The sequence below is a fragment of the Trametes versicolor genome (assembly GCF_000271585.1).
Source record: "Trametes versicolor FP-101664 SS1 unplaced genomic scaffold TRAVEscaffold_7, whole genome shotgun sequence".
Lineage (NCBI taxonomy): Eukaryota > Fungi > Basidiomycota > Agaricomycetes > Polyporales > Polyporaceae > Trametes > Trametes versicolor.
The window spans coordinates 188,129-212,910 of record NW_007360327.1 but is presented as its reverse complement, the minus strand read 5'-3'; the positions used below and the strand labels follow the sequence as shown (position 1 = coordinate 212,910).

The 24,782-nt window shown below is 56.8% G+C and overlaps 11 protein-coding genes across 11 annotated transcripts; 6 read left to right on the top strand and 5 right to left on the bottom strand.

Annotated features, from left to right (window-relative positions):
- Positions 1-389: 389 nt before the first annotated feature.
- On the top strand, positions 390-1,533 carry TRAVEDRAFT_125249 (uncharacterized protein; the record flags this gene model as incomplete). Its single annotated transcript, XM_008041288.1, has 5 exons — positions 390-551; positions 614-753; positions 808-946; positions 1,067-1,287; positions 1,446-1,533. The coding sequence occupies 5 exons, from the start codon at positions 390-392 to the stop codon at positions 1,531-1,533; spliced, it is 750 nt and encodes a 249-aa protein (XP_008039479.1).
- TRAVEDRAFT_29382 (uncharacterized protein) lies at positions 1,481-3,386 on the top strand (the record flags this gene model as incomplete). Its single annotated transcript, XM_008040904.1, has 11 exons — positions 1,481-1,522; positions 1,599-1,669; positions 1,735-1,749; positions 1,810-1,854; positions 1,912-2,043; positions 2,104-2,131; positions 2,190-2,523; positions 2,578-2,735; positions 2,793-2,888; positions 2,943-3,120; positions 3,185-3,386. Coding segments are annotated over exons 1-7 (407 nt in total), but the record flags the coding sequence as incomplete, so codon positions are not given.
- A 263-nt stretch (positions 3,387-3,649) lies between these two features.
- On the top strand, positions 3,650-4,482 carry TRAVEDRAFT_29381 (uncharacterized protein). Its single transcript, XM_008040903.1, has 3 exons — positions 3,650-3,961; positions 4,025-4,160; positions 4,212-4,482. The coding sequence occupies exons 1-3, from the start codon at positions 3,894-3,896 to the stop codon at positions 4,302-4,304; spliced, it is 297 nt and encodes a 98-aa protein (XP_008039094.1). The 5' UTR covers positions 3,650-3,893; the 3' UTR covers positions 4,305-4,482.
- Positions 4,483-4,893: 411 nt separating this feature from the next.
- Positions 4,894-6,933, bottom strand: TRAVEDRAFT_37740 (galactokinase gal; the record flags this gene model as incomplete). Its single annotated transcript, XM_008041010.1, has 8 exons — positions 4,894-5,324; positions 5,379-5,705; positions 5,759-5,922; positions 5,978-6,106; positions 6,160-6,260; positions 6,327-6,651; positions 6,713-6,799; positions 6,854-6,933. The coding sequence occupies 8 exons, from the start codon at positions 6,931-6,933 to the stop codon at positions 4,894-4,896; spliced, it is 1,644 nt and encodes a 547-aa protein (XP_008039201.1).
- Positions 6,934-7,950: 1,017 nt separating this feature from the next.
- On the bottom strand, positions 7,951-9,213 carry TRAVEDRAFT_126692 (uncharacterized protein; the record flags this gene model as incomplete). Its single annotated transcript, XM_008041287.1, has 2 exons — positions 7,951-8,211; positions 8,236-9,213. The coding sequence occupies 2 exons, from the start codon at positions 9,211-9,213 to the stop codon at positions 7,951-7,953; spliced, it is 1,239 nt and encodes a 412-aa protein (XP_008039478.1).
- An 825-nt stretch (positions 9,214-10,038) lies between these two features.
- On the bottom strand, positions 10,039-11,827 carry TRAVEDRAFT_20885 (uncharacterized protein; the record flags this gene model as incomplete). The annotated part of the gene is made up of 2 exons (XM_008040843.1): positions 10,039-11,730; positions 11,780-11,827. 2 exons carry the CDS (start codon positions 11,825-11,827, stop codon positions 10,039-10,041), a joined length of 1,740 nt encoding a protein of 579 aa, XP_008039034.1.
- Positions 11,828-12,946: 1,119 nt separating this feature from the next.
- Positions 12,947-14,295, top strand: TRAVEDRAFT_72371 (GroES-like protein; the record flags this gene model as incomplete). The annotated part of the gene is made up of 5 exons (XM_008041286.1): positions 12,947-13,251; positions 13,313-13,391; positions 13,448-13,646; positions 13,706-14,112; positions 14,176-14,295. The coding sequence occupies exons 1-5, from the start codon at positions 12,983-12,985 to the stop codon at positions 14,293-14,295; spliced, it is 1,074 nt and encodes a 357-aa protein (XP_008039477.1). The 5' UTR covers positions 12,947-12,982.
- Positions 14,296-14,966: 671 nt separating this feature from the next.
- TRAVEDRAFT_72370 (GroES-like protein) lies at positions 14,967-16,409 on the top strand (the record flags this gene model as incomplete). The annotated part of the gene is made up of 5 exons (XM_008041285.1): positions 14,967-15,238; positions 15,298-15,379; positions 15,439-15,634; positions 15,700-16,106; positions 16,180-16,409. 5 exons carry the CDS (start codon positions 14,967-14,969, stop codon positions 16,297-16,299), a joined length of 1,077 nt encoding a protein of 358 aa, XP_008039476.1. The 3' UTR covers positions 16,300-16,409.
- An 848-nt stretch (positions 16,410-17,257) lies between these two features.
- Positions 17,258-18,592, top strand: TRAVEDRAFT_48237 (GroES-like protein; the record flags this gene model as incomplete). Its single annotated transcript, XM_008041067.1, has 5 exons — positions 17,258-17,535; positions 17,604-17,688; positions 17,748-17,943; positions 18,012-18,418; positions 18,473-18,592. 5 exons carry the CDS (start codon positions 17,258-17,260, stop codon positions 18,590-18,592), a joined length of 1,086 nt encoding a protein of 361 aa, XP_008039258.1.
- A 291-nt stretch (positions 18,593-18,883) lies between these two features.
- Positions 18,884-20,176, bottom strand: TRAVEDRAFT_37737 (GroES-like protein; the record flags this gene model as incomplete). The annotated part of the gene is made up of 5 exons (XM_008041009.1): positions 18,884-19,003; positions 19,054-19,457; positions 19,523-19,706; positions 19,773-19,851; positions 19,914-20,176. 5 exons carry the CDS (start codon positions 20,174-20,176, stop codon positions 18,884-18,886), a joined length of 1,050 nt encoding a protein of 349 aa, XP_008039200.1.
- An 881-nt stretch (positions 20,177-21,057) lies between these two features.
- On the bottom strand, positions 21,058-24,253 carry TRAVEDRAFT_29378 (uncharacterized protein). The gene is made up of 2 exons (XM_008040902.1): positions 22,259-24,253; positions 21,058-22,198 (listed from the first exon to the last, which is right to left on the bottom strand). Exons 1-2 carry the CDS (start codon positions 23,998-24,000, stop codon positions 21,517-21,519), a joined length of 2,424 nt encoding a protein of 807 aa, XP_008039093.1. The 5' UTR covers positions 24,001-24,253; the 3' UTR covers positions 21,058-21,516.
- Between the last annotated feature and the right edge of the window lie 529 nt (positions 24,254-24,782).

Here is a 24,782-nt window from a genome sequence, read left to right as displayed (position 1 = left end):
TCGCATCGCAAGTACCGCCTTTCAGTCTCACTCTCCTGGATGTACCACACGACTATCATGCGGGCGGACTGGCTGTAAGCGATAAACAAGCGCTATGGCTCCGCTTGAGCCTTTGAGCGGAGTTTGTCGGCATCGTACCTCCTCCGCACGGGGGCAGTGCTGCAGCCGCGTGCGGCTGCATAGCGATGCGCGCTGTCCTGCACACCTACGTAAACCCGCGAGACATGTAGATGCCATAAGTACTCGCTACTCGCGCAGTTGATCTGCTACGAGTCAGAGGCTCTCAGAGCCACCAAACATCCTAGTGAGTGGCTTCGTTTCGTCTCCCGAGGCTAAGTCTTACTACATTTCTATCACGTCGCTCTCGACTCCTTGATCCTCATAGCACCATGCCCTCCCTTCGTTTACTTCGTCAGACATCCCCTAGCGACGTTCTGGCGACCGTGATAAGCGGCTTGGAGGTGTTAAAAGAGACCTCCCATGCTATCGCTGTTATCCCACTCATGGGAGACGTCATCGGTATCGCGCTCGGAATCGCCAAAACCATCGAGGTTCGCATTTTGAACCCGTGTCGAAGGAGTACCCCATGCCAGTGCCTGACACATGCGTATAGAGAATCCGCGGTGACAGGGAACAATTCGTTCGCCTTGCGAGATCCATGTCTGAGCTCTTACGTCACATCGAAGAGACAGTCGCTGCCGATCCGCAAGCAGTAGACGACAAGTTACGGCACAACTTGCGGGATCTTTGCTCGTGAGTGGGTTGGGAGTCGTATGGATATCTGGCTTATACATATGTATGCTATAGGTTGCTAACTCGTGTTCAACAAGATGTCGAGTTACAGCTTCGCCGGAAACCACTCGCCCGGTTTTTTCTTCAAGGGTCTATCACAGAGATGCTCGAGGATCGCACACACCAAATCGAAACTGCGTGGCGCGCGTTTGATGTACGGGTTGTTTCGATGAGGTGTTGTCGCGGTGCTCACTACGAGACATTTCAGACTGCGTGTTTGATTAGCTTGCGCATGAAAGCCGTTTCACAATCCGTCTATGATGACAGCACCCAGGTGTGGCCCCAATTGGACGTCTCGATAAAACCCGTGTTAACGATGCGCCCACAGCTTCGTTTATTCCGCAGAAATGATATTCGATGCTTCAAAGTTCGGGGCACCCATCGCGTTGACGGTCGTGACATCGGGGAGGAGTGGGACGGCCGATGGGAAGGGCGCGCCATCGTTGTTCGGACAATCCGAACACCTGCTGAAGTCCAGGTGAGTTGGCTTACATCGTACGGCTTTCCTACGCGGTACTTCTGACGCCTCTTTTCGTGTGTCCGCGACATCAGGAATCATTGTTGACGTACTATCCGAACATGTATGTTGTCTGGCCATGGAGCGCGCATTATCGCTCACTCTCGCCATAACACTCGTTCATTTCGATGTGTAGATACCATCCCTACATCGCCCAAGTCCTCGGGTACTCCCATCCTTCTCTGCAAGAGAGGTTCTATGTGATGGACACAGGTAAGGCCTAATTGTAGCATGGCCCTGTCGTAGTCCCCGCTGACCTCTGCGGACCGGGTACTTCGTCACGGAACAGGTGTAGTTCCATTGATTTCCCAGTATCTCGGCAAGAATATCCAGTCTCGCCTCCTTCAGTGGCTGCAACACGTGAGTCGTCCGTTCTATGTAATGCGTCACGACTGGTCCCTTTGAACTACAGACTTTCGTTTCAGGTAGTGGATTACCAGGTAGGGATGCTCATCTGATGTTCTCGTTAATCCTTCTGAGAGCGCTTGTACCTGGTTTAGAACGCTTTCCACTATATGGAGGGCCTCGGTTTCTCGGCCAGCGACGTATGCGGTTGTTTTGTGCTTGGGGTGAACTCGAAGATGTTGACAGACAAGGTCTAGTGCCATAGCCACGACCGCTGTTTGCCATCCGCAATGCTCAACGAGGAGGGAAGACTTATCGTGGATGCCGCCGACTTCCATGATTCCAATCTGGGCTGCTTTCAGTCGTGTTTACGAACATTGTACGACGAGGTGCGCTCGCGGGTTGAAATCTCTGACGCGAGTGCTAAACAGGATATTTGCGTCGTACAGGAACGTGGTGCCTTGTCTCTCGGGAGGGGTGAGTCTCGTATCTTCCCTTCACAGAAATATCTATCGCACTAATACGTGAGGAGAAGACTATGCGAATGACGATGACGTAGTGCCATATGCGTCGGCCTTACTCAACCAGCTCAGGTCGCACATCGGGGTCGACTCGGCAGTGCAGACCTTTTTGCAGTCTAACCTAGCCAAAATATGGGCCTCTCATCAATTCCAAGACCACGGAAATGCGCAATGGGGTGACTACGGTTACCTGAGACGTGAAGGCGCACGGGAGGTCTTTGTCCGGCTTGGTAACATATACGACCTAGTCACGCCCACCGGAAAGCTGTCAACATTCCTTCTTACGCGCTTGGAAGGGGGCGATTGGCGGCCTGCTACAGATTACCCTTGGCCGGAGAAAACTGCGGTGTAAGCAGCATTTATGCCCGCACGCTCTCGTACACTGACGGCAACCTTTCACAGTCACGAGTTCGAGCTCTCTCGCGGCAGTGAAGAAAGAATTGAAGATATTGCTGTCGTGAGGACTCTGCCCGATGATTGCGAGTACCATGACTTTTTCTGGAACCACGCCGAGCGGGTCGCCAGCGAGAATGGACTGCAAGTCCACGATGTCGTGCTATGTGAGCGACCTACTGGACACTCGCTGATGTCTAGCCATGGGCCTGACGTGTATGCAGTCGAGGAGATATTCCACTACGCAGGCGCAGAGGTTGATTGTGACGAAGACGATGCCACAGCAACTTTTTCTGCGACATCGTACATGTCAGGGCGCAGTACGTCAATGCAAGTATTCCACCTATATGATATAACTGATCCGACACATTTAGCCTTAGTGAACTCGGACTCGGAGGTCCAATCGGACCGCGTCTTCTTCCATCAAAGGCCCCTGCTAGCGTCTGGAGCGGCCCCTAGTCCTTGGGGTTACTGGTCTCTTGACCCAGACCCAGAGCCGATACCGGGGCCTTGGCCTGTCCTCGAGTTACCGGGCATCGAGCTCACATGCAGGTACGTCCGTATGATACCGACATGGCATATCCGAGTCAGTGAATGAGCTGTGTCGTCGATACAGGGTTCAGTCCAACTACGCTCGCGTCTCGACTTTCGAGTCAGAGATTCTGGTGTACCTCAACCAGCTTAGACGGGGTCGAAACCACATTTCGGACAAGTGTCCTTGAAAGCAAGAGTCGAGACCAGCTTGTGCACCTTCGATTAAATATATTGCTAGCCTTGGCGTGTCAGACTGTACCAGTTCCTGTCAAGAATAGCACTACGCCCCATGGATCGATGCGTCCCTCGAAGGTTCGAACGACACCCGTACGCAACAACGCTTTCTCCAGACGCTGTCTGGCGGGATGCCGTCATGTCATATTGCCGTCTGACACGCACCGCAGGGCGCCGCAGGGGTAGCCTCGTGGCCTTCCTTCTGATGTTCAATCTGTGATCAGACGCCTCGCTTCAATCTCCCGTTCACCTCGTCGGTCAAATATAAACCCACAACGATACGTTGTAACCTGACCAGTGACAGACCTGACCAGTGACAGACAACCTCCTCGATCGTGGCATCTTCGTACTATCATGGCTCGCTGCCTGCATCGTCGCGCTATGGTGCCCTCCAACAAAAAGAAGACGTCCTCGACGTCTACGAACGTCGCTGGTGGAAAGGCCACGACGGTTGCGGTGCCCGCGGTGCCTATATTTCCGCCGCTATCCTGCAAAGCGGTTCTCAACACCCGTACCGCGGCCAAACGGGGGACGGAGAAGCGTGCGACGAGCGGTACATGACTCGATTGTTCATACCGATAGCGACAGTCCCGGACACATCGGGTCCTCTCGTCTCTCGCACATGGTGCGTCCGTGATTGGAGTCGCTGTTCTCTAGATAATATGTTCTCAATGATCAGCACAACTAGGCTCCGCAACCCCACGCCCTCTGGCGTGCTGGCAGGCCTATGTATTGGTGTCATCTCGCACGGTCGAGACAAGACATCCTCAGCCCATGTCATACTGGCACGCTACCGGCCCTCGCAGCCGGCTAGCATCCACACGGTAAGCCTATTCGCTACTGCGAGTATCAATGGCGCTCAATGGGTTCTCCAGGGAGCCCGTGCGCGCGAGGTTGTTTCCTCCGATACACCTTCGCCCTATAACCTCCTGCAGCTCCCCAAAGACGTCGTTTCATTGTTGTATTGACTAATCGGGGGCGGGTCCCGGGAGTGTGGGGTCGGGAAGCTTCTACACGGACTGGAGGATGCTGTAAGATGTTAAGGGGGTGACGGGCTGTGGTCGAGAATGGAACTCACGGGATGCTGCTTGCCTGGTGCTTCTGTAAAAATATCCTGGGTTTACCATCTCAATAGCAAAAGCTCCAGTTGGGGACCGCTTAACGTTCGGATTGTATATTGTCGTCGAGCGGGCTTAGGTTCGGGCCCAACGATGGATAGCGACATCGCCCGGATGTGGGTGAGGTCAGACGGTCGGTTTACCCGCGTCTCTACTCGGCCTACTGCCTACTAGAGCTCGTCACGTATCCTTACCAGTCATCCAGATCATTTAAAGTCCAATTGGAAGGAGAGTGGACGTGTTAAGTTGGATGGGCTTGTGTTAGCTGACCTTGACCAATCTCCGCTCCTCCTTGCCTCCGGGAAGTCGACTGTCGCTGTTTGTAGATGTGTAGCATTATACATACAATGGATTAACTTCAAGCTCTCCCCCGCATTTATTCTTCGAGCTTCAAAACTGCGAACAAATCACGTCAGTGTTGTTCCATCCACCCGATCTATCACGACTGACCAAACGCTCCAGAGCTCGGCTTCGTCGCAAATATAACCTCGCGTAGCTTGTCGCCCTCCAGATTCTTGTAAGGCGCGTAACCCTCCTTAACCTTCGCGATAAACTCGTCCACCTTGTCCTCCGCGACAAGCGACACCGTGCATCCGCCCCAGCCAGCGCCGGTGATGCGACAGCCGTACGCGCCAGACGCGCGGGCGAGCTCCGCAAGCTGGTCGACCTCGGGGCACGAGCTCTGACACAGCTTGGAGCAGCTCTCGTGCGACGCGTCCATCAGCGCGCCGAGCGCGCGAAGCGTGTCGTCGGGCAGTTCGCCCTCGGCCGCCTGTGCGCGCAGACAGACCTCGCGGAACTCGAGCACGCGGATCGCTTCCGTGATGACGTGCAGCGTGCGCTTGTACAGTTGGAAGTACTCGGCTTCGACTATTACGACGCGTCAGCAAGGGGAACTAGAAAATTCATGGTTGCGAGACGTACCATCGACCCACGAGAGGTACACCTGGTGGAACTGCGCCTCTGTGAGACCGCTCCACTCGACCATCTCCTTCATCGTGACACCGAGTTCGCCCTCGGGGCGACCTTCCGGCGACGGCTTGAGCTTCTCGATCTCTGGAAGGAAGCGCTCTAGGCCCGCCTTCACCTTCTCTGGACTGGACTCGAGTTCGGGTGAGCCGAGCCAGCGCGAGAATATTTCGCGAATTCGGGGCCGGTCAGAGGGGCCGAGAGACAACCCGAGACGACTCGCAAGGATACGTGCAGCAACCAGGGTCTCGACGACACGGAGGTTGTAGTGGATCTTGGCACCTGCAGCGAGATGCTTAGTGTGATGCGGGGCTGAGCTGAATAACGCTACTTACTGACGACCTTGTCGCTCACAACGAGCGAGTTTGCACAAACAAAGACGGCGCGCGGGATTGTGCGAGGGGTTGGGAGAGGGATGGGCTCGGCAGAGAGACGAGGGAAGAAGTCTACAAAAATGGCGGAGTGAGGGGTACAGATGACCGACGCTGCTTGGTCAAGTCTGATAACATGGATATGAGCGTATGGCGGTCAAGGATACCACATGTTCTACGTACCCGCCGCTGTTTACTCCGACCCGCTTTTCGTTTTCCATTGACATTTCGACAAGCTGTCCCTTGGTGATACCTTCCAGCTTGTTGTTGACGGCCAGGAACGCGAGCGTGGATGACACTACCATCGCGGCACTTCCTAAACGTTCAGATTTCGGCAACGAACACGACCTCAGATGTATTCCTACCTTGAAGACAATCCAGAACCGGAGGGCACAGAGCCATTGACGAGCAAATCGACGGGAACGGGGTGCTCTGTCGTCGAGGAGAAGAATCGACTGAGCACGCCCTTATGACAAATACCACAGAATTTCTTCAATGCTTAGACGAAACCGGGATTCAACGGGTCACTCACATAGTAGCCAGCTTTAACATAGCTCTCCCAGCGCAACTCGCGCTTATCGATGTCCAGATGCCATGACGTCTCTGCATGCACGTTGCTCGCTGCGTCCGCTTCCTCTGCTGCGGAGGGACCGAGTGCGGAGTTGAACTTCGGGACGAAGTGTTGCGGCTTGTACTTGGGATCAAGGTTCTCGGCCTTCACACCCCCGGGTGGGTGCGAGCTGGGAGTGCTGGTGCCCGACGCAGACTGCGAAGGCCCACATGCGATGAGGATGTCGCGCTCGATCGCAGCAGGGAAACAGCCGAAGAGGACGTAGTCGATATGTTCGCCAATGAGGCTGAGGAGGCGCATGGTTGGTCAGAGCGATGTTCGATCCAAGGCGTAACGATCCGACGTACTTTACTCGTCCGGGTGCACGAGCGATATATGTAGGCTTATGACCGAACCGACTCTCATACTCTTTGACCATGGAGTCGTAGCGAACTCTGGTGGCTTCCCGCGTGAGTTCAGCACATCTGTAGAAAGACCGATATCCTCACCCTTCCGCCGCCGCCGTTTGGAGATCTGGCAACGCCATGTTAAGGGAGGTGAAGATCGGGATGGGTAGTTCTGCCGCCATGGTCGTGGTTGGGTTGAGAAGAGGTATTCCGGCGAAATTCAATCATTATCGTCCTCAGAGCGTCGATGGTTGTCGGGAGAAAGATCCCGGACGCGGTCATGTCGTCACTTTCCTCCGGGCCGTCGACCCTGGAGCGCGCCGATGGTCCGACCCGGGAAAGCGAGAGCGACCAGGAGCGATCCCGCTCCAGCCTCGACGACTCGAGGGGAGAAAATATGACAAAACTACCGGAACATGGTGCATGAGGATGCTGCCTGTGTCTGCACGAGGAGCGGAGGCATTGGCGGTGGAAGGGTATGCATTGATTGGGCGCCGGTGGCTAATGCTCCGTCAATAGATCGAAACCCTTAGCACTCTCTGGGATCCGAAAGGTGCAATGACTGTCACAAACACCAGGAGTCCTGAAAACTTACCCTCAAACTCGTGTACACGGCCGGCTCAAAAGATTGTGAGAAGTTACTGTGACTACCTCAAAGTACAGAAGAAAAGTGACAAGCTCATGCTGCTGGTGTAGTATATAATCTGCCTAAGGCACCTGGCTCGTAATGAGAATCGTCGTTGAATGTGTCGCGGCTGCTACGCTCTTCTTCTTTCAAACCACCATGACAGGACTCGCTGGGCTTCGAAACTTATGCCAAAAACATCGCGACATGCAATCATAATACAGTCTCCCCTGGCTGTACGAAGATCTCTGTGCCAAGCACCTGGCCCTGCCTCAGTCTCGTTGACCGTAGCTTCTCCTGGCAGCCCTTCTGAAGGTGTAACCTCAACATCGGGCGACTGCAACTGTTACAGTCAATTGATCTCATTCCGTGTGCTAATCAAAATTCTGGCCGACCCTTGGCGATTTGCTAGGCATTCGAATCATATAACTGGTGTTGGATTCGTACAAGAAACGTAAAGCAATGCGTGGCGAGTCGTATGTGGGTATGTATAGTGCCGTAAGTTGTTGTATGTATCTACGTGGGGTGATTGTACTATCGTACGTGGTCATTGCGAAATGTGTATGGCACACTCTCACTTCTCCTTGCACACAGAATCTGCGTCTAGATCGAAGCACGCGCGTTTCCACCCGTGGTATGCTTCCTCGGCGTCCTTGAAGAGACCGCCCAAGAGCTCCTGGTCCTCGGGCGTGAATCCCTCCACCTTCGAGTCCGCATCCCCGAACGTTAGGCTCTGCTCGGCACGAAGCTTCTCCACGATTGCATCCTTCCATCGGTCCCATACAGGCGTGTCGTTGGGGAGGAGTTCATCTAGCAGCTTCCTTGGGCTGTACGGCTTCAGCGGCCGGGGCGTCTTTACCGGCTCGCGTGGCTGCAGCAGGAGCGCGGTGAACACGACCTGGGCCGTACGTGTGCCGAGCGCGAACTTCTGGACGTCCTGGTTCTCCTGCAAACGGAGGAGGTCCACAAGGATGTCCGTCTGGATGTCCTCCTTCTCGAGCGCCGACAGGTACGCATTGTACATCCAGGAAATGCCGAGCGTGACGACGAACATGACCTGGCCGAACAGCGTCCCCTGCGGTATGAGCAGCAGTTGTACGAGGAACTGCGCGGTAAGCCCCACGGAGCACACGCCGATCCCGCTGTACTTGGGCTCGCTCGCGAACTTGAGGCAGAAGCGCCCGCGCGTCACAGAATTAACTGCGTCCTCGCACCCGCGCAGCACGATGATGCCCTCGTCGTCGAGCAGGACGCCGTCGCCGGGGGGCGCCCCCGTAGCGGGTTGGGGGTGGGTGAAAGTGAGCTGTCCGGAGCCTATCACGAAGCATGCGACGCCGCTAGCGAGGATACCGGAGGCAATGCTCGCGAAGCACCACCAGTCGGCGACAAGCGCGCAGAGGACGCACGCGCCAACACTGGTGACAATGGGAACGAGCGCGAGCAGCGGGAGGTTGCTCTTGCGGCGGTGGGGTTGCTCCTCGGGTAGAGGCGCATAACGGAGGTCTACTGTGGTGACGTTACAGTCGAGGGTCGAGCGGCGGGTGCAACGGACATGGGTACGTTCCTCCGGGGGAATGCTCTGTGCCTTGCGCGCGACGAGGTACGCGGGGTGCCCGCTGCGTTGGATGACGGAGCCCGAGTGTGCCGCGAGAAAGCGGGGGCCAGACTTGCCGTCGAGCCCAAAGAGCTGTGCGGGGTCGCGGTTCGGCCCAGGGAAGAGGCCGTCCCAGAGGCGCGCCTTCGCGAGCTGGCCGTACTGCTTCGCGATTTCGTACGAGCCGGGGGTATTGTACCACCCGAACCAGCGACGGCCCTCAAAGAGGTGGACGGTGGCCATACCCTGCACTGCACCGTCTCCGCCGAAGAAACCGGCGACGCCGGACGAGTCGAGCGTAAAACTCGTATCCTGTAGCGGCAGTGAGATGACGGGCCCGCTGTCGACTTGCCGCGCTGCCAGTTGGAGGAGAGACGCTATTGGAGGCATTGGGAGGCGATGGTCATGCACAGAGTAGTGGCGGGCTCGAGTGAGTAGTGGTGGGGGAGCAGAAGTAACTTCCTCCACTCCCTCAGCTTTAAGGTTCTATTCATCGTGGCAACGAGTACAGCAGGCCTCGCGCCTGTATTCGGGTGTCAGACTATATGAGCGTGTCATTCTTCTGATCAACGGGACAAGCGATGCACAGATGGTGGGAACTCCGCAATCGGCGCTCCGAACATGTACATGAGGCAGCTGCACCAAGGCCTCCTTGTACTTGGAATCATTGTTTTATAGCAGCGGATGGTGGACATCATTCGGAACTATGACATTGTTATACAGCTGCCTTCCTAGCTTTGTTTTGTACCGCTGTACTCGTGTGGCAAGGGCAGCGGCGGAAGTCGACCACTCGGGCGGCTGTAGATGGTAATGCCGAGACAGATACGCCCACGTCTGGGCATCTGCCATGCGCACCACACAAGAGACATCCACTGCAGTTGGATGTACTGCCATACGATCAGATAGCACCAGAAGCCTCGTACCTCTGTAAAGAGCCCGCCGTGAGTACTGTCCGGTGCTTGAGGCTGTGCCGCGACCGCAATACCGCGGTCATGCTCCTTGGAAATCGAATGCAAATACTTACAGAGACGCACCGCAGCAGACCCTGTATGACAGACGTAAATACACTTAGGCGATGCACAGGATCTGTCCCCCATGTCCATCTGCCTCCGAGATCATGCCTAGACCCCGGACACAGCCTATGCACCGGTGCACTCCCTGCGGCGAGCGTCTGTTCTCGAGCACCAGGGAGTTGGCGGTCAGGACGCCTGGTGGGGAGAAGAGCGTGGGCCGGATGACATAGGGCTGGAAGAGGAGGCGGCCTACTAGGGAACCTGAGACGTTCCCGCTAACGAGCAGGACGCTACCGTCAGTGAGGCGAATGGTGCTGAACGCCGCCAGGCCCGGCGCGCGCCAAACGAAGCTCATCGCGGCTGCAATGTCTTTCAGAGAGAAGAGATCGCAGAGGAGAGAACGCGTCCGGGCGCCCAGGTCGCCGGTGATGGGTTCGGGTTGCAGATCGTAGTCGATGGACAGCAGGTATGCGAAGACGATGCGAGCGTGGTGCGAAGCATCGTCCCATCCGTGGCCGCCAACGGATGCAAGCGCGACGAGAAGATCTCGCAGATGTAAGGCGTCTCGTCTCCAGGTCCATGAAGGGTGCACGTGAGAGCCGTTGGACACGACCCGAGTGTAACGACCTGTTGGGTCTCGATGGAGCTCCCAAGTGTGCTCTTGCACAACGCGAGCGAGACAGCCACGCGCAATGAGCCCGGAGTCGTCCAGCATGATGCCCGGATCCTTTTCGGCCTGAAAGTCCTTCAGAGCATATGTTGCGGACGCTCTATCACCTTCGATCGGCTCCCCTGCCCATCCAAAGCCGACATGTCCGCGAAGTGGATTGTGGAGCCCGTGATTGACCAGCAATAGAGAGAAGTCGCGGCGCTTGAATGCAATGATATTCGCCATCTTCAGCACGTTGAGGCGGATTATGGGAGAATCGACATTGAAGGCGGTGGGACGGGAAGCGAACCGATAGATGAAGCGAACGAGATTGCATAGCAGGGAGGCTTTGTCGTAGTCGTCACTACATCCGAGGCGATGGACGATTCCCAACGCCCACGCACAGGTGCTCTTGGCCATGGCGGTATCCGGGAGGGAACCACGTGGCTGGGGGAAGACGGGAATAGCAGCTTCGCGATTCCGTGCACTGTCGATGATGTGCCAAAGAGTATCAGACGGAATGCTGACGAAGTGGCCTTCTTGACTGAGGTCGTGCACATAGAGGTGGGCGTGACGGCTGAGAACCAGCTCCTGGGAACACCAGGCGCGCGAGAACCACCGGGCAGATAGGACATGGCATGCTAGGGCTAAGGACTCCTTCGTAGCTCGAGGGGCAGCGAAAAGGAGACGGTCCTCTGGGCGGAGCGCGACGTCTTCCAGCATGACCAATGTTAGTTTGGCTCCGGTATAGATGCGTTGCATGATCGCGACTTGCGCAGTCTTCTCGTTGAGGTCGTTTTGGTTGATACAATGAAAGTCCACCCAAACGGCGAGCGAGGGATCGTAGGAGTGGGCTGAATGGGAGATGAAAAGCGAGAAGTGCTGGGAAGAGACCAGGCCGCTTGGTGTGAGTACAGGAGTCGGTTCGTTGCTCGTGCTGAGCCGACGGAAGGTAGGGCTCCCTGGCCAGCAGTAGCTGATCGCCACATAGGGCTGACCACGGAATGGCACCACTTCAAACACCCCGCCGGGATTGCGACTGAGGACTCGTAGCGGCTTGTCGTTTATGTCATTCGAGCTTGCGGAGCCGGCGCAAGCCTGTGTTGTGTGAGACGATTGGCCCAACTTGTAGGATCTAGGTACCTACTTTGAGCGCAGCACTGAGGGTAAAAGACTGCGGCGGTGAGGGAGACATGGGCGAAAGGAGGGCGTCGCCGCTGAACGAGGCGCAACGCCTGTCTTGAGCATGGTCCTCACCCCAAGCCATCAACCTAACCTTATTGCCATTCAATTGAGTTGAACCGCAGCATAGGCCACTTCATACTGGTCGAACGCTATCGAGCGATGAGCGCCCCGCCGCCAAGCGAGCGTACGTCAACTATAACTGCCGATGTTTTAGCTCGACAGGTCCTGCAACCTAGCATACAATAAAACATACTTCAAACATGAGCTTTGGCATCCATGGTGGTGCAAATGAGTTACACAAGCAGCAATGACGCTTCCCAAGAGGGTGCCTACTTGCGATTTGTGCGACCGCACGACGGCGCACGGCGTCGTCGAGGTTTGTCGGTAAGGTCATGAGCGCTAAATGAAGTCCATATTCGGTTGTGTTACGGAGAGTCACATCCGTGATTGATCACGGTGGCGGGATTGTCACAGTCGCCCGGACGCGCCGCCTGCCATGCGCGACGATGCTTGAGCTCAACCACCATTTCCTCTTCAACTGAACCAGTCAAACCTCTCATGCTGGGAAACGTCTACTCCTCTTGTGTTTGATCTCATGTGGGCACCTACTTCGGACATCGTAGTCAGCATGCGACGTCTCTCGCGACTCTCCACATGGTGCGCACCAGTTGACAGTGAATACCTCTCAACAACTTGGAGTCGGATCCAAGAGACGAGCTATAGCTCTCGCGTACTGAACTTGATGGGGCATACTACTACCTGGGGCTGCAGCTCACGTAGCTATATATGCCAGACTACCAGTAAGTCGTATGTGAGAAAACATCTCATACGAGGCCACTCTTGAGTTGTCGAGTATTAAATTGGGGGGAGTAACCGTGCAAGACAATCTATCGAAGTTCGATGGATCAAAATGGACTGACTAGATATAATTGCGTTCGCCGACGGAAACAAGTGCCGAGCTTCTTTTTGTCAGCACGTTCCCTCGCTCACTCCACGCACAGATACGGACACCTAGACATACCCATGTGCTGATGAATCTCATTCACAGACACAGACATCCGGGCCGCGTTCATCCTGGTGGGAAGGCGTGTTGTCTACATATATATCTTGCTCCGCAGCGCAGGGAACTGCGGCCATTCCTCGATCACGATCTCTCCCGCGAAAGATGGCGACTGTCCAGACACAGAAGGCGCTCTTGCTTCACGCAGAAGGTGGAAAGTATAGCGTCGGTGATGCGCCAGTACCGCGACCAGGCCCCAAAGACGTTCTCGTGAAGGTGGAAGCTGCGGCGCTCAACCCGATCGATTGGAAGGTTACGATTCCGCCGTTCTCTGGGCTCATCCAAGAGTACCCATTCATTACCGGCACGGATGGTGCGGGTGTCGTCGTTGAGGTCGGCGCCGAGGTTACGACTCTCAAGGAAGGGGATAAAATGTGAGTAGCGGCTACGTGCATTCTACGGAAACGTCTCTGACGTGGGATTTCGCCGAGGTAGCGTTTTCCAGGGCTGGTTCACGAACCCACTGGCGACGCTCCAGCAGTTCTGCATTGTACCTGCGGAGATTACAGCGCTGGTAAGTCTACACTGGGCTGCTGTTGAGAACAAGTGCACTCAACTTCACGTCTTGAGATCCCCGAGAATATCTCTTTCGATCAGGCGGCGTCCATACCTCTTGGACTGGCTACGGTCGTTCTTGCTCTTTACAATCAACATCCGGGTTACCCTAAGACACTGCGTTATAAGCCGGTATGGGAAGAGGGCGGGAACACAGAGTTCTCCGGAAAGCCAGCGTTCATTATCGGTGGCGCGTCGTCCGTTGGACAGTACGGTACGTCCCTATCTCATACGTGGATTGCCGTATACTCATGTTTCACGCACCGCGGATAGCCATTCAGATCGCAAAGCTCGCTGGGTTCAGCCCCATCATAGCTACTGCTTCTCCTCACAATATCGAGCTCCTGACCTCCCTCGGCGCGACGCACATCATCGACCGTTCGCTAGAGGCCGATGCCATACTCGCGAAACTCCCCGAACTCACTGGCGGAAAGCCTCTCGAGTTCGTATACGACGCGATCTCCCTTCCGGAAACGATGCCGCTCGCGTACCAGGCGCTCGCCCCTGGAGGCGGCCTAGTCATCGTGCTAGGCGACGTCATTCCCGCTACGTTGAAGGACGAAGGCGACCAGAAGCAGATTGCGTATGTGTTCGGAAACGTGCATACCCCGGAGAACAGGGCGTGTGGCGTCGAGCTGTACAAGAGGTTGACGGAGTGGCTGGAGAAGGGCATCATTAAGGTGCGATCCAGTCTGCGACGTCGTGTAACCTGCGCTAACCAACCGTGGAATTCGGGTATGCAGCCAAACACAGTGGAGGTGCTCCCAGGAGGTCTGGCCGGCGCGCCAGAAGGCCTTGATCGGCTCGAGAACAACAAGGTCAGCGGGAAGAAGCTGATTGTGAGGCCGCAGGAAACCGCCTGAGGGGTGAATGTCCAGGTATTAACATGTTTGCAAATCATATTTGATCCTAGTGCACAGCATCGTCGTACGCAGTTCGACAACGAGAATCCTTGCGTGTGTAGACGCGATACGCTCAATACGATTAGGGGACAACATGTGCCCCCATGAATGGAGGTCAGTCTCGACGATGAACGTTGATTTTGCTCACAGGGGTCAGTTTCGACCGTGCGCGTGAGCATGACTCAGCAAAGCCATATCGCAGCCTCATAATTATCACGCAAACGAAGGAGGCATACGTTGCCGCAGGATGTCAGGACGATGCGCGGCGGTATGCCGACTGAACGCGCGTCGCTTCATCTAGCGTTGGGCGTTCCTGAACCGCTCGGTACGGACGTATCCATCGCGCGCGTGCCTTAGCTCACCATCTAGTTGACAGTCTAGCTCCATCAACTGCCATCGGGCCCAGTTGCAGAGCCACTACGCATTTCTCAGGCGACGTGTCCTCTTAGTATTGGCAAGATGGACATGCACTCGGTGTCGCATTCGAGCTGCAGCTCTGAGCACACTGAGATGTAGTCGCAAACAGGAGGACCTATATGCGGTCATATATAAAGCACCAGCGACTCAAACGAACGAATAACCAAGAGCTCCTCACACGCATCCCTGTCTATCACTACAAAAACTACCGCACCATGGCCACCATCCCGACCACCCAGAAATCCCTTGTCCTCCCCGCAGAGGGCTCGCCGTACACCGTGGCCAAAGCTGCTGTTCCCCGCCCTGGTCCCGACGACGTCCTCGTGAAGATTGAAGCTACCGGAATCAACCCCTTCGAGTGGAAGGTGGCTACGCCGATCTTCTCGTGGCTGATCCCTGGATATCCGTTCATCACCGGCACCGATGGTGCTGGTGTCGTCGTCGAAATCGGAGAGAACGTCTCCAAATTCACAACCGGAGACCGCATGTAAGCTCTATGGACGTCAATTCTTAAGGGACATGTACTGATCAGGCTCAATCCTACAGCGTCTTCCAAGGTTTCATGAGGGAGAACGCACAGGCGACGTTCCAGCAGTACGCTATCACCACCGCCGCACTCGCCGCACACGTGAGTAGACGTGTCCTCTTCGCGCCCGATACAATGTTGATACGAGACAAATATCGCAGATTCCGGAGAACATCAGCTTTGAGGCCGCCGCTACCCTCCCCGCTACCTTCGGCACCGCGGCTCTGATTTTCTTCAACCCGTACGCCGAGACGGAGTGCCTCGGCCTGAAGCCCTTCTGGGAAGAAGGCGGCAACGATGCTTACGCCGGGAAGCCCATCTTCATTGTAGGCGGCGCGACGTCCCTAGGACAGTACTGTACGTATACTCGACTATCCGTTCGCCCGACATTTGCTGACCGTCATCAACATCCGCTACGATAGCTATCCAGCTTGCCAAGCTTGCCGGCTTCGGCCCCATCATCACCACCGCGTCTCCCCGCAACGCCGCACTCCTGACCGAGCTCGGAGCGACTCATGTCGTTGACCGTAGTCTCTCCGCTGACGCGGTATTGGCCGAAGTGCTGAAGGTGGCGGCCGGGAAGCCGTTTGAGGTCGCCGTGGATGCCGTCTCGAGCCCGGAGAGTCAGTCCCTCGCGTACCAAGTCCTCGCACCTGGAGGTGCACTCGCGCTCGCTCTGCCGGACCAGATCCCGGCCGAGCTGAAGAAAGACGGAGACGCGAAGCGCATCGTCTTCATCCATGGGAGTGTCCACCTGCCCCAGCACAGGAAGATCGGCGAAGAGATTTTCGGGCGGCTGACGGGCTGGCTCGAGCAGGGGATTATCAAGGTTCGTTCAATACGCTACCAAGTTGTCCGTGTCCGTTGCTAATCCCTACATTGCTTTCTTCGTCCTGCTGCAGCCGAATGCGTTCGAAGTCCTCCCTGGCGGACTCGCTGGCATTGTAGGGGGCCTGGAGCGTCTGAAGAACAACCAGGTCAGCGCCAAGAAGCTTGTCGCTAAGCCTCAAGAAACTCCGTGAACTTCCAGAGCTGAGGAATAGTCAAACTTGGCCATCAAGTTACGCCGCGACTGCGTTGTGCGTTCAGTGGTTACTTAACGAATCTTTCCCAATGTCAGAACTTATTGTAAGGAGCTTGTTTTGAGTTACACAGAGATTTTGTGAGTTATTCCAGAATTGGATCAAGAATGATGAGGAGGTTCTTCCAGTGGTCTTGGTGAAGAAGGAGTGGTGACACTGCGTGGTTGCTGCGTAGCAAACGCTCACAGACAAATTCGAAGCGCGCGCTGTCGTGGCAGTGCGTCCACCGTTCTCGGACTTCGACGTCCACGTCGCCTCCACGCCGACTCAGATTCTTTGGCAAGGCCTACGGCTGTTTCTACCGCATGGCTTAAGAGTTCGAACAGTGAGTCTAAGTTCCATTTTAAAGAGGAGAAACGAATCTCATGAGTGGACCCGAGTTCGCTACAGATCACGACACATGCGCTTCGTGCTGCCGGCCGGGATGCCCCCTGAATGGCGACACCGCATGCCATGAGTGCCGCGTCGCTCGGTAGATATGACTATCTATGATAGGGTACCCGAACATACCCTCGAACATACCCGACTCCCCTCGCTCTCCGTCAACTCGATCCAGGTTCAAATTGCCTCATATCTAGACGTTCAGTCGCAATTTCTGACAAACATCTTCACCTTCTAGTCCACCACTGGGAGCACAATCTGCTGCGGTTGGTGTCCCATGGTTGATGGATTTCTAATGGCATGCACGCAATTCCCGATATCGGCATAGCGCGCGTGGGTCTTGCGGGTGAACCGCGAGTTGAGCTGTGTCGTTGCGACCGCTTCGGGCACTCACGATCGACAGCTTCACGGATCCTACTGCCAGGGGAGGTCGGGCATTGACGCCTTAAATATCTCGGTCTCGAAATTCCGAGTGTTCTCAACGAACCAGACACCGACATCTACTATCTCCAACCCGATGTCTACCACAACAGCCACTCAGAAAGCGCTCGTCCTGCCTGCCCCTGGTAAGAAATACATCGTAGGCGAGACGGCCATCCCTCGTCCTGGCCCCAACGACATTTTGGTCAAACTCCATGCTGTCGGACTGAACCCCGTCGACTGGAAGGTCGCCTTGCCGGAATTCGCCTCTCTCGGGCTTGTCCCTGAGTATCCATTCACCCCAGGGAGCGACGGCGCGGGCGTCGTGGTCGAAGTGGGCACCAACGTTTCGAACTTCAAGAAAGGCGACCGTGTGTAAGTCCACTCCTGTGCATTATGAAACGCGTATTGAATGCTGATGGCTTTGCACTTCGTTTTGCTAGCCTCTTCCAAGGCGCACGACCTATGAAGGCTGGATACGGCACGTTCCAGGAGAACAGTCTCGTCCAAGCTACGCTCGCTGCAAAGGTTAGTCGCAGATGACATTGGCAATTTACGCGATCTCCTGGGTTCTGACTGTCTTCCAGATTCCTGAGAATATTGGCTTCGAGTCGGCGGCTACGGTCACGTCGGCCCTTGTCACCTCGTTTCTGGCGCTGTACAATCAGCAGAGTGAGCAGGAAAGCTTGCGCTTGAAGCCTTTCTGGAAAGACGGCGGAAGCACCGCTTACGCCGGGAAGCCCATTTTCATACTCGGCGGCGCGACCTCCCTTGGGCAGTCCGGTGAGGCTTTAGCATACCTTTCCTCTCACCTCGCTTCTCTGATCATGTTTTAATCGGGCTACACGCAGCCATCCAGCTCGCGAAGCTTTCCGGGTTCTCCCCGATCATAACCACGGCGTCCTCACGTAACACGAGCCTGCTCACGTCTCTCGGAGCGACTCACGTTGTGGATCGGACACTCCCGGCCGACGCGATTCTGGCGGAACTGCCGAAGCTCACGGGCGGGAAACCACTCGAGGTCGTCTTCGACGGCGTTTCGGAGCCCAGTACGCAGGTCCTCGCGTACAGGGCTGTTCCACCCGGCGGGAATCTGGTGCTCGTCTTGCCCGACGTCATCCCGGCCGAGCTCAAGAAGGACGGAGAGCAGAAGCATATCGTGATGGTACGCGGCAGCATTTCCTTCCCGCATACCCAAGCTGCCGGATTGGAGCTCTTCGAGCACTTGACGGAGTGGCTGGAGAAGGGGCTCATTAAAGTAAGCCGATACCATCCAATTAAAGCCGACCGCGCATTCTAACGACGAACGCAGCCGAACGCAGTCGAGATCGTCCCCAACGGACTTGCGGGCATACCTGCGGGCCTAGAACGCCTAAAGAACAACGAGGTCAGCGCGAAGAAGCTGGTTGCGCGTCCTCAGGAAACTCCTTGAGTGGTCGGGATGGCGTCGAAGGGAGTGGCGTCAGGATCTCGGGCTGAGAGTATCAGCCTCTACCTATGTTGTGTAGCATGATGCATGAATACTTGAATACGTTTCGAAAGCAGCTATGATGAATCTTCTGGATGATAACCACCGAGAGCCAGAGTGTTGTATCTCCCCTAAGCGACATTTGAATGAGACAGCGTATTGCGGTGATGTTCGTTGATTGCTATTCCACACGGGCTGTGACAGGAGAAGATACACGGTAGTACATGTACAGATGGGCCCATCGTTTACAATCTCTTACGCCGTCTCCTGTGGCTGCACTACAACCTTGCTCGCGCTCACTTGGTTATTCTTCAGCCTATTCAGACCAGCAGGGATACCCGCGAGGCCTCCGGATTCGAGTTCGACATGTAATGGCTGCGAGCACCGCGTCAGCGCTACCGCACTCCAACGTTATAAGGGCATACCTTGAGATCGCCGTTCTTGAGCAGGCCGGTCAACTTGGAGAACAGCCCCCGTCCAAAGTCCTGGTTCTCCGGACGCAGTATGTGGCCCGCGATGGTGACGACTGTGCGTCCGTTCGCATTCTTCTGCTTGTCTTCGTCCACCGCGGGCGCGAGGACGGTCAGGAGCTTTCCATCTTTGCCGAGGAGATCAAATGCGGCGTTCTGCGTCTCGGGGAGCGAGATGGCGTCGTACACGACCGATACGGCTCCGCCGGCAAGCTCGAAGACCTGTTCGCGCAGCGCTGAAGCGGACAGGTTCCGATCGAGAACGTGGGTGGCGCCAAAGCCAATGAGCAGTTCGGCATTCTTGAGCGAGGCAGTCGTGATTATGGGGGAAAATCCGGATAGCCTCGAGAGCTGGAGGGCTGTTTCATAGTGCGTGAGCCTTTATTCACGCGTGAGTCCCGTAGATCCTGCGTAGATGGCGCACCGAGAGAACCGACGACACTAGATCCGCCGATAACTACTATAGGCCCTGCGTATTTGAACCTGCTGCCTTCAACCCACGGCGGGGTGAACCGTGGCCCACCCGCCTGGTTGTATAGGCCTACTGCAGCGGTGGTAAGCGCGAGAGGGATAGAGGCCGCTTGTTCGAAAGTGAGCGAGTCCGGGACCTAGTACACGTGTACGCAGTATGTTGGTCAGCAAACACGTAGCGTAGCTTATGTTCAAACGCTAACCTTGGCGACAAAGTCGGCATCGACTAGAGCGTACTGCTGGAACGTTGCTCGGTCAATGTGCTGCCGGCCTTCATACAACCTACAGGCAGATAGACGTCATCTAGCACCGTTTCAGCTCCCGCAAAAAAAACCTCGACGAACACTCTGTCTCCGACCTGCCACGTTGGCACGCCCTCGCCGACGGCGACGATGACCCCCGCGGCGTCGGTTCCCAAGACGGCAGGATAGTCCTTCAAGAACAGGCCGTACGCCTGGATCTTCCAGTCGACGGGGTTGAGCCCGCTCGCCTCGTTTCGCACGAGGAGCTCGCCCGGGCCCGGCGTCGGGACGGGTCGTGTCTGTACCGCGAAGTCGCCCTGCTTGGCGAGGAGCAATAAAGCCTTCTGCTGTGTTGGGGTTGACATGCCGTATAGTGTAATGAGTCGTGCAGGCTCAACAGGGGAAGGTGCGGCTTTAAATTGGGAGTACTATATAGGCGGGCGCCACACGTGAGCGCGGTGGCGACAGATGTCGTGCGCATGCGCAGAGGAGGCCGTTATTTTCGTCCCGAGTTCGTAGGTTTGGCGTGGCGAGCTTCCGGAGCACGATAGGAGGCTGAGGACTTCTCGGGAATCGAGCCAGTGTGCGCCGACGAACTCTCGACGCGACGTGTGAACCCGAAGGCCCGCAAATGCACATCTACCCACCGAAGACCTGCAAAATATACTCATGTTGGTCAGCACTAGTAGGTGCCGCATCTACGACGGCTGTGGCGCAATGCTTCTCGTCGACGTACTCTCCCAAGAATGCGCCGCGTGTGAGCAGCATGGTGATCGAGCAGGGCACTCTAACCTTCACCCAATACAAAACGCATGAGAAAGCTTACTAGCCTCGTCGAGGACCACGATTGCGGAAACTTTCGCCAGGGTACGCCAAGTCGAGACGCAAGCGTACTACAGCTGAGAGGCATCGATCCAAATTATTCCTCACTCAGGTGACAGAGGACCGGAAGCTTAGCATCGGAAGAGTCCGCGACGATATCAGAGCCTCGACGACAAGGCGGAACAACTGGGCCATAGAGGGAGCCACCGAGAATATCATCAGGCAGCACTGCAGCTCTGGATGGTCGGAGGTCGAAGAAAATATTGTGCATGAGTTTGAGGGTATGTTTGAGTAAGTGGTCGTTGCGAGGAAAGAGATATCGACCACCAAAATTTGCCGCCGGATGTCTGCTGCATCGGACAGGCGCTTCACGCAACACCAGTCTATCAAGCCTCTCAAGTCTAGTCTATCGCGAAGTTGTGGAGGACAGCAGGAATTGAACGTGGCATTAATCCAGAAACATATACATAATCGTGTACAGACAGTGCGAACTAGAGCGGAGATAGGACTAGGTGGAGAGACGATGCTAGACGAGGTACGACGGAACGAGACGAGACGAGTTGAGTTGCGACGATCCGGACGTTGAGACGAAACGGGGGGCCAAGGGACGATCATGTACACGAGAAGGGCGCGCGGAAGAGGGATGCTACAAGAATGTACAATGATTACAACGTGGTCGTACATGTGTTGTGGTTGGGGGCGAGCGCGGGTCATAGGTGCCTGAGTACGGGAGGGGTGGAACGAAATGGAATGGAAGAAGAGCATAGGGCGCAAGATGGGGTGGGGGTAAGGAACAGCGGTCCTATAGAAAGGAAAAGTGGGGCGCGAAGACTCAACACATGAGTCCGCGCGCGACAACGCACACCCAGCGCCACAGACCCGTCTAGTGGAGGTATTTCTCGTTGAGTGCGTGCACCTCCTTGGCGAGGTACGGCCAGTTCAGCGCGCGCGCGAGCTCGCACCGCAGCCGCGTCTTCCGCTTCTCCTGCTTCTCCTGATCGCTCATACCCGCGCACTTGTCTTCGGGCAGCGCGGCGTCGGTGCGTTCCCGCGCGAGCTTCACCTCCCATCCGAGGAGGTTGTACAGCAGGCGCATGTTGGGCTGAATGAGAACCGAGAGCCGCCGCGAGCGCACGATGAGGTAGGCGTCAACGAGCGGGAGGGAGAGGTGCTTCATCACGTATGCGATGACCACCGTCGCGCTGCGTGACACGCCCACACGGCAGTGCACGAGCACCTTCCCGCCCTCCTCGCGCGCCTTGTCGATCCAGTCGCAGATCGGCTGCAGCTGTGGCTCGAGCGTGTCGATCCCGTCGTCGCAGACACCCTTGATGTCAAGCACCTTGATGCGGCCCTCGCGTTCCTCGATCCACAGCGACCCCTGTCCTCCAGGACCCTTGCCAGGAACGAAGTGGGCGCCAGAGTTGGGGAGAGAGCACGCCATCGTGCCCGCGGCGGCGTTCGCAGCGTCGAGGTGCGGTGGAGGAACGAGGGCACACTCGCCCACGGATACGACATGCGTAATTCCGAGGGCATGGAGCATGAACGCATTGGAAGCATGGTTCCTGGCACGGACACACGGAAATAAGCATTGCCGCCGGCGAAGTGCTTAAGGAAACACTCACAAATTGCCGAGGTACAGGAACGGGAGAACTCGACTTGGGAAGCTCCCGTCAAACCTCGCGTCGTTGAACCACGCCTGGTGGTCCCTCCATGGAGGTACCCGTGACGGTGGCATGGTGTGTGCACGCGGTCGCCCGGGCGTTGGCGTCTGCATCCCAGCGTCTGCTTCCGACTCGGAACGTGTCCGCGTCGGATGGACTGCGGCGAGCGCACTCACGGCTGCCGATGCGTGCGCCGGGTCGTCCGTGGCAGGAGCCGTGAAGGACACGGACTTCGCTGCTGCGCGGCCAAGAGACCGCACCCAGCCCTGCGGACTCTGAGCTTCCGATGCGTTGTCGCCTTCGCCCTGGCTCGGAACTTGTCGTTGCAGTGCAGTCGATGACGACGCGGTAGCCGGGTTCTGGCTCTGGGCCGTCCTGTCCTTCTCCAGACGCGCCTCGACACGTCTCAGTACGCCGAGATCGCTCTGGTAGACGAAGAAGCTCCGACGCTTCTCGACCTGGAGGGTCAGATAGGCCTCGGGGAGCGAGATCCCACGCATAGCCATCAGAATGCACAGAGCGAGGACCGACGATTCCGTGTATCCGTCCGCGGAGTAGATGAGGATCTTCACGGGACGTGTGCGCAAGGGAGCCGGAGAAGCGGATGCTGAACCGTTGGCAACGGGAGTTGATGGCGAGGTGGCTGGAAGGAAGGTGGCTGAGGTCGACCGTGTGCGAGTGTAGGATGCACCTGGTGTGGATGGCGATGAGGGGAAGAACGATGTTGGGAATGAGCTTGGGGGAGGAAGGGAGCTGGGCATGAACCCAGCGCTCGTATTCCGCCTGCTATGCCCATCGTATGAGTGCTGCGAGCGAGATGGTGATAACTGCTCTGTTGCAACGCCGTACGTGAGCGGCGCGCCTGTTAAGGGCTGAAGTAGTCGTTCGAGGAAGGAGATGAAGGGGAGGAGCGTGTTCACGGTGACGACAGAGGATGCTGGGGAGCTGGGGAATGGAAGATGGACAACGTAGGAAGCACTTGGCGGTGGGCGTGGTGGGAGGGGTTCCTTCGGATCGGCGCCGTCCGCCTCGGCGACGCAGCGCTCTACCCAACGCTTCTCCAAAACACGCAGGTGCTCCTCAGCCGCACGTAGATGTGCGGATGTAGGGAAAGGCGCATAGTCATGGCACTCGATGCAGAGATCATAGCCGTAGCCATTACTGGGGTCATTCGTCCGCCAGTCAAACGTGTCTTCGTCGTCCTCATCGCCGCGCAGAGTGCGCATGCGAATGCGACGGTCTGGGGGAAGAGGAACGTCGTTGGAGTTGCCCAGAAAGATCTGGCCCACAGAGGGCTCCCAGTGAGTCGCAGTGTTCGAGCCCGCAAGAACGTCAGGATCGGGGCCGGACTCGGGGTCTACGAACGACAAAATCTCAGACGCCTGAGTGAGATCGCGCATCTCGTCCTTCTCTCGCTGCGCAAAGTCTATGGTGGTCGCGCGGAGGAGGCGGGTGGCGTCGTCACTCTCACCAAGGGTGTGCGCATCCGTACCATCTGTGTGAGCGCCAGAAGATGCGGCATCCTCAGTGCGAACAACGAGGTGGGGGAGTTTCTCTGCCATCTCCGACGCCGATGCGTCAAGCACAAAGACATTGTACACAACGAGCGCGTCGGGGTTTGGGCAGCGCGCGCGGCGCTCCTCGAGCTTGATCTCAACCGCTTGCTTGAACTTCTCCGCGACGGCGATCGCAGTGCGGGTCATGCCGCGCGGAGAGTAAACGACGATGTCCGAAACGGTCGCATATATTGGCTGTTACGGGCGTATAAGCAAACAGGTCGTGACCAATATGAATAAGTATCGCGCGCGCGACGACTTGGGCCAGCATGAAAGCGCAAGGCAAGGCGCCATCGATGCGCGCAGGGAACCAGGACGGGGGACTGCCAGTTGCGGGAGATCCGCGACGTCTCTTCGGGTCCGCGTGGAGCCCTCGGCGTGCCAGGAGCCATGCACGCCACCCCTTCTGTGAAGACCCACCCTCGACGGCGCTTCCATTCAGAAGGAGGGGTGCGACAATTAAACCAACGCATGCCACGCCCCTTCGCGGGTTCGACGTCTCCGCCCGCACTGACGAGGCCGAAACCACCGATCGAGAAGCAACACTCACCACCTGGATTCCAAAGTTCCTGAGACTGATTCCATCCGGGATCTTCGGTTCGCCGAATACGCTCACAACGCCCCGCTCGTCCATCCGTGTGCGCAACAGCTCGCGCGGGCGGAAACTGGAAGTGAGGAAAGAGGGCTTCGTGTGGGTCGTCGTGTGGGTCGTCGTCGAGGGGGGCTGGCCCGCGGTGATAGGGACGGCTGGTGGGGATACGGGCGTCTTGTCCAATGGATCTGGGGGAGGACAGCCCTTCATCGCCGCTCCGTCAACAACTGGGTCGAGCTCCATCGGCACGTCCTCGTCGAGATCGGTAGGGCCGAATGAGTCCAGAGAAGAGGTGGAAGAGTAGTCATCATCATCGTCGTCGTCGAGCTCGTCCACA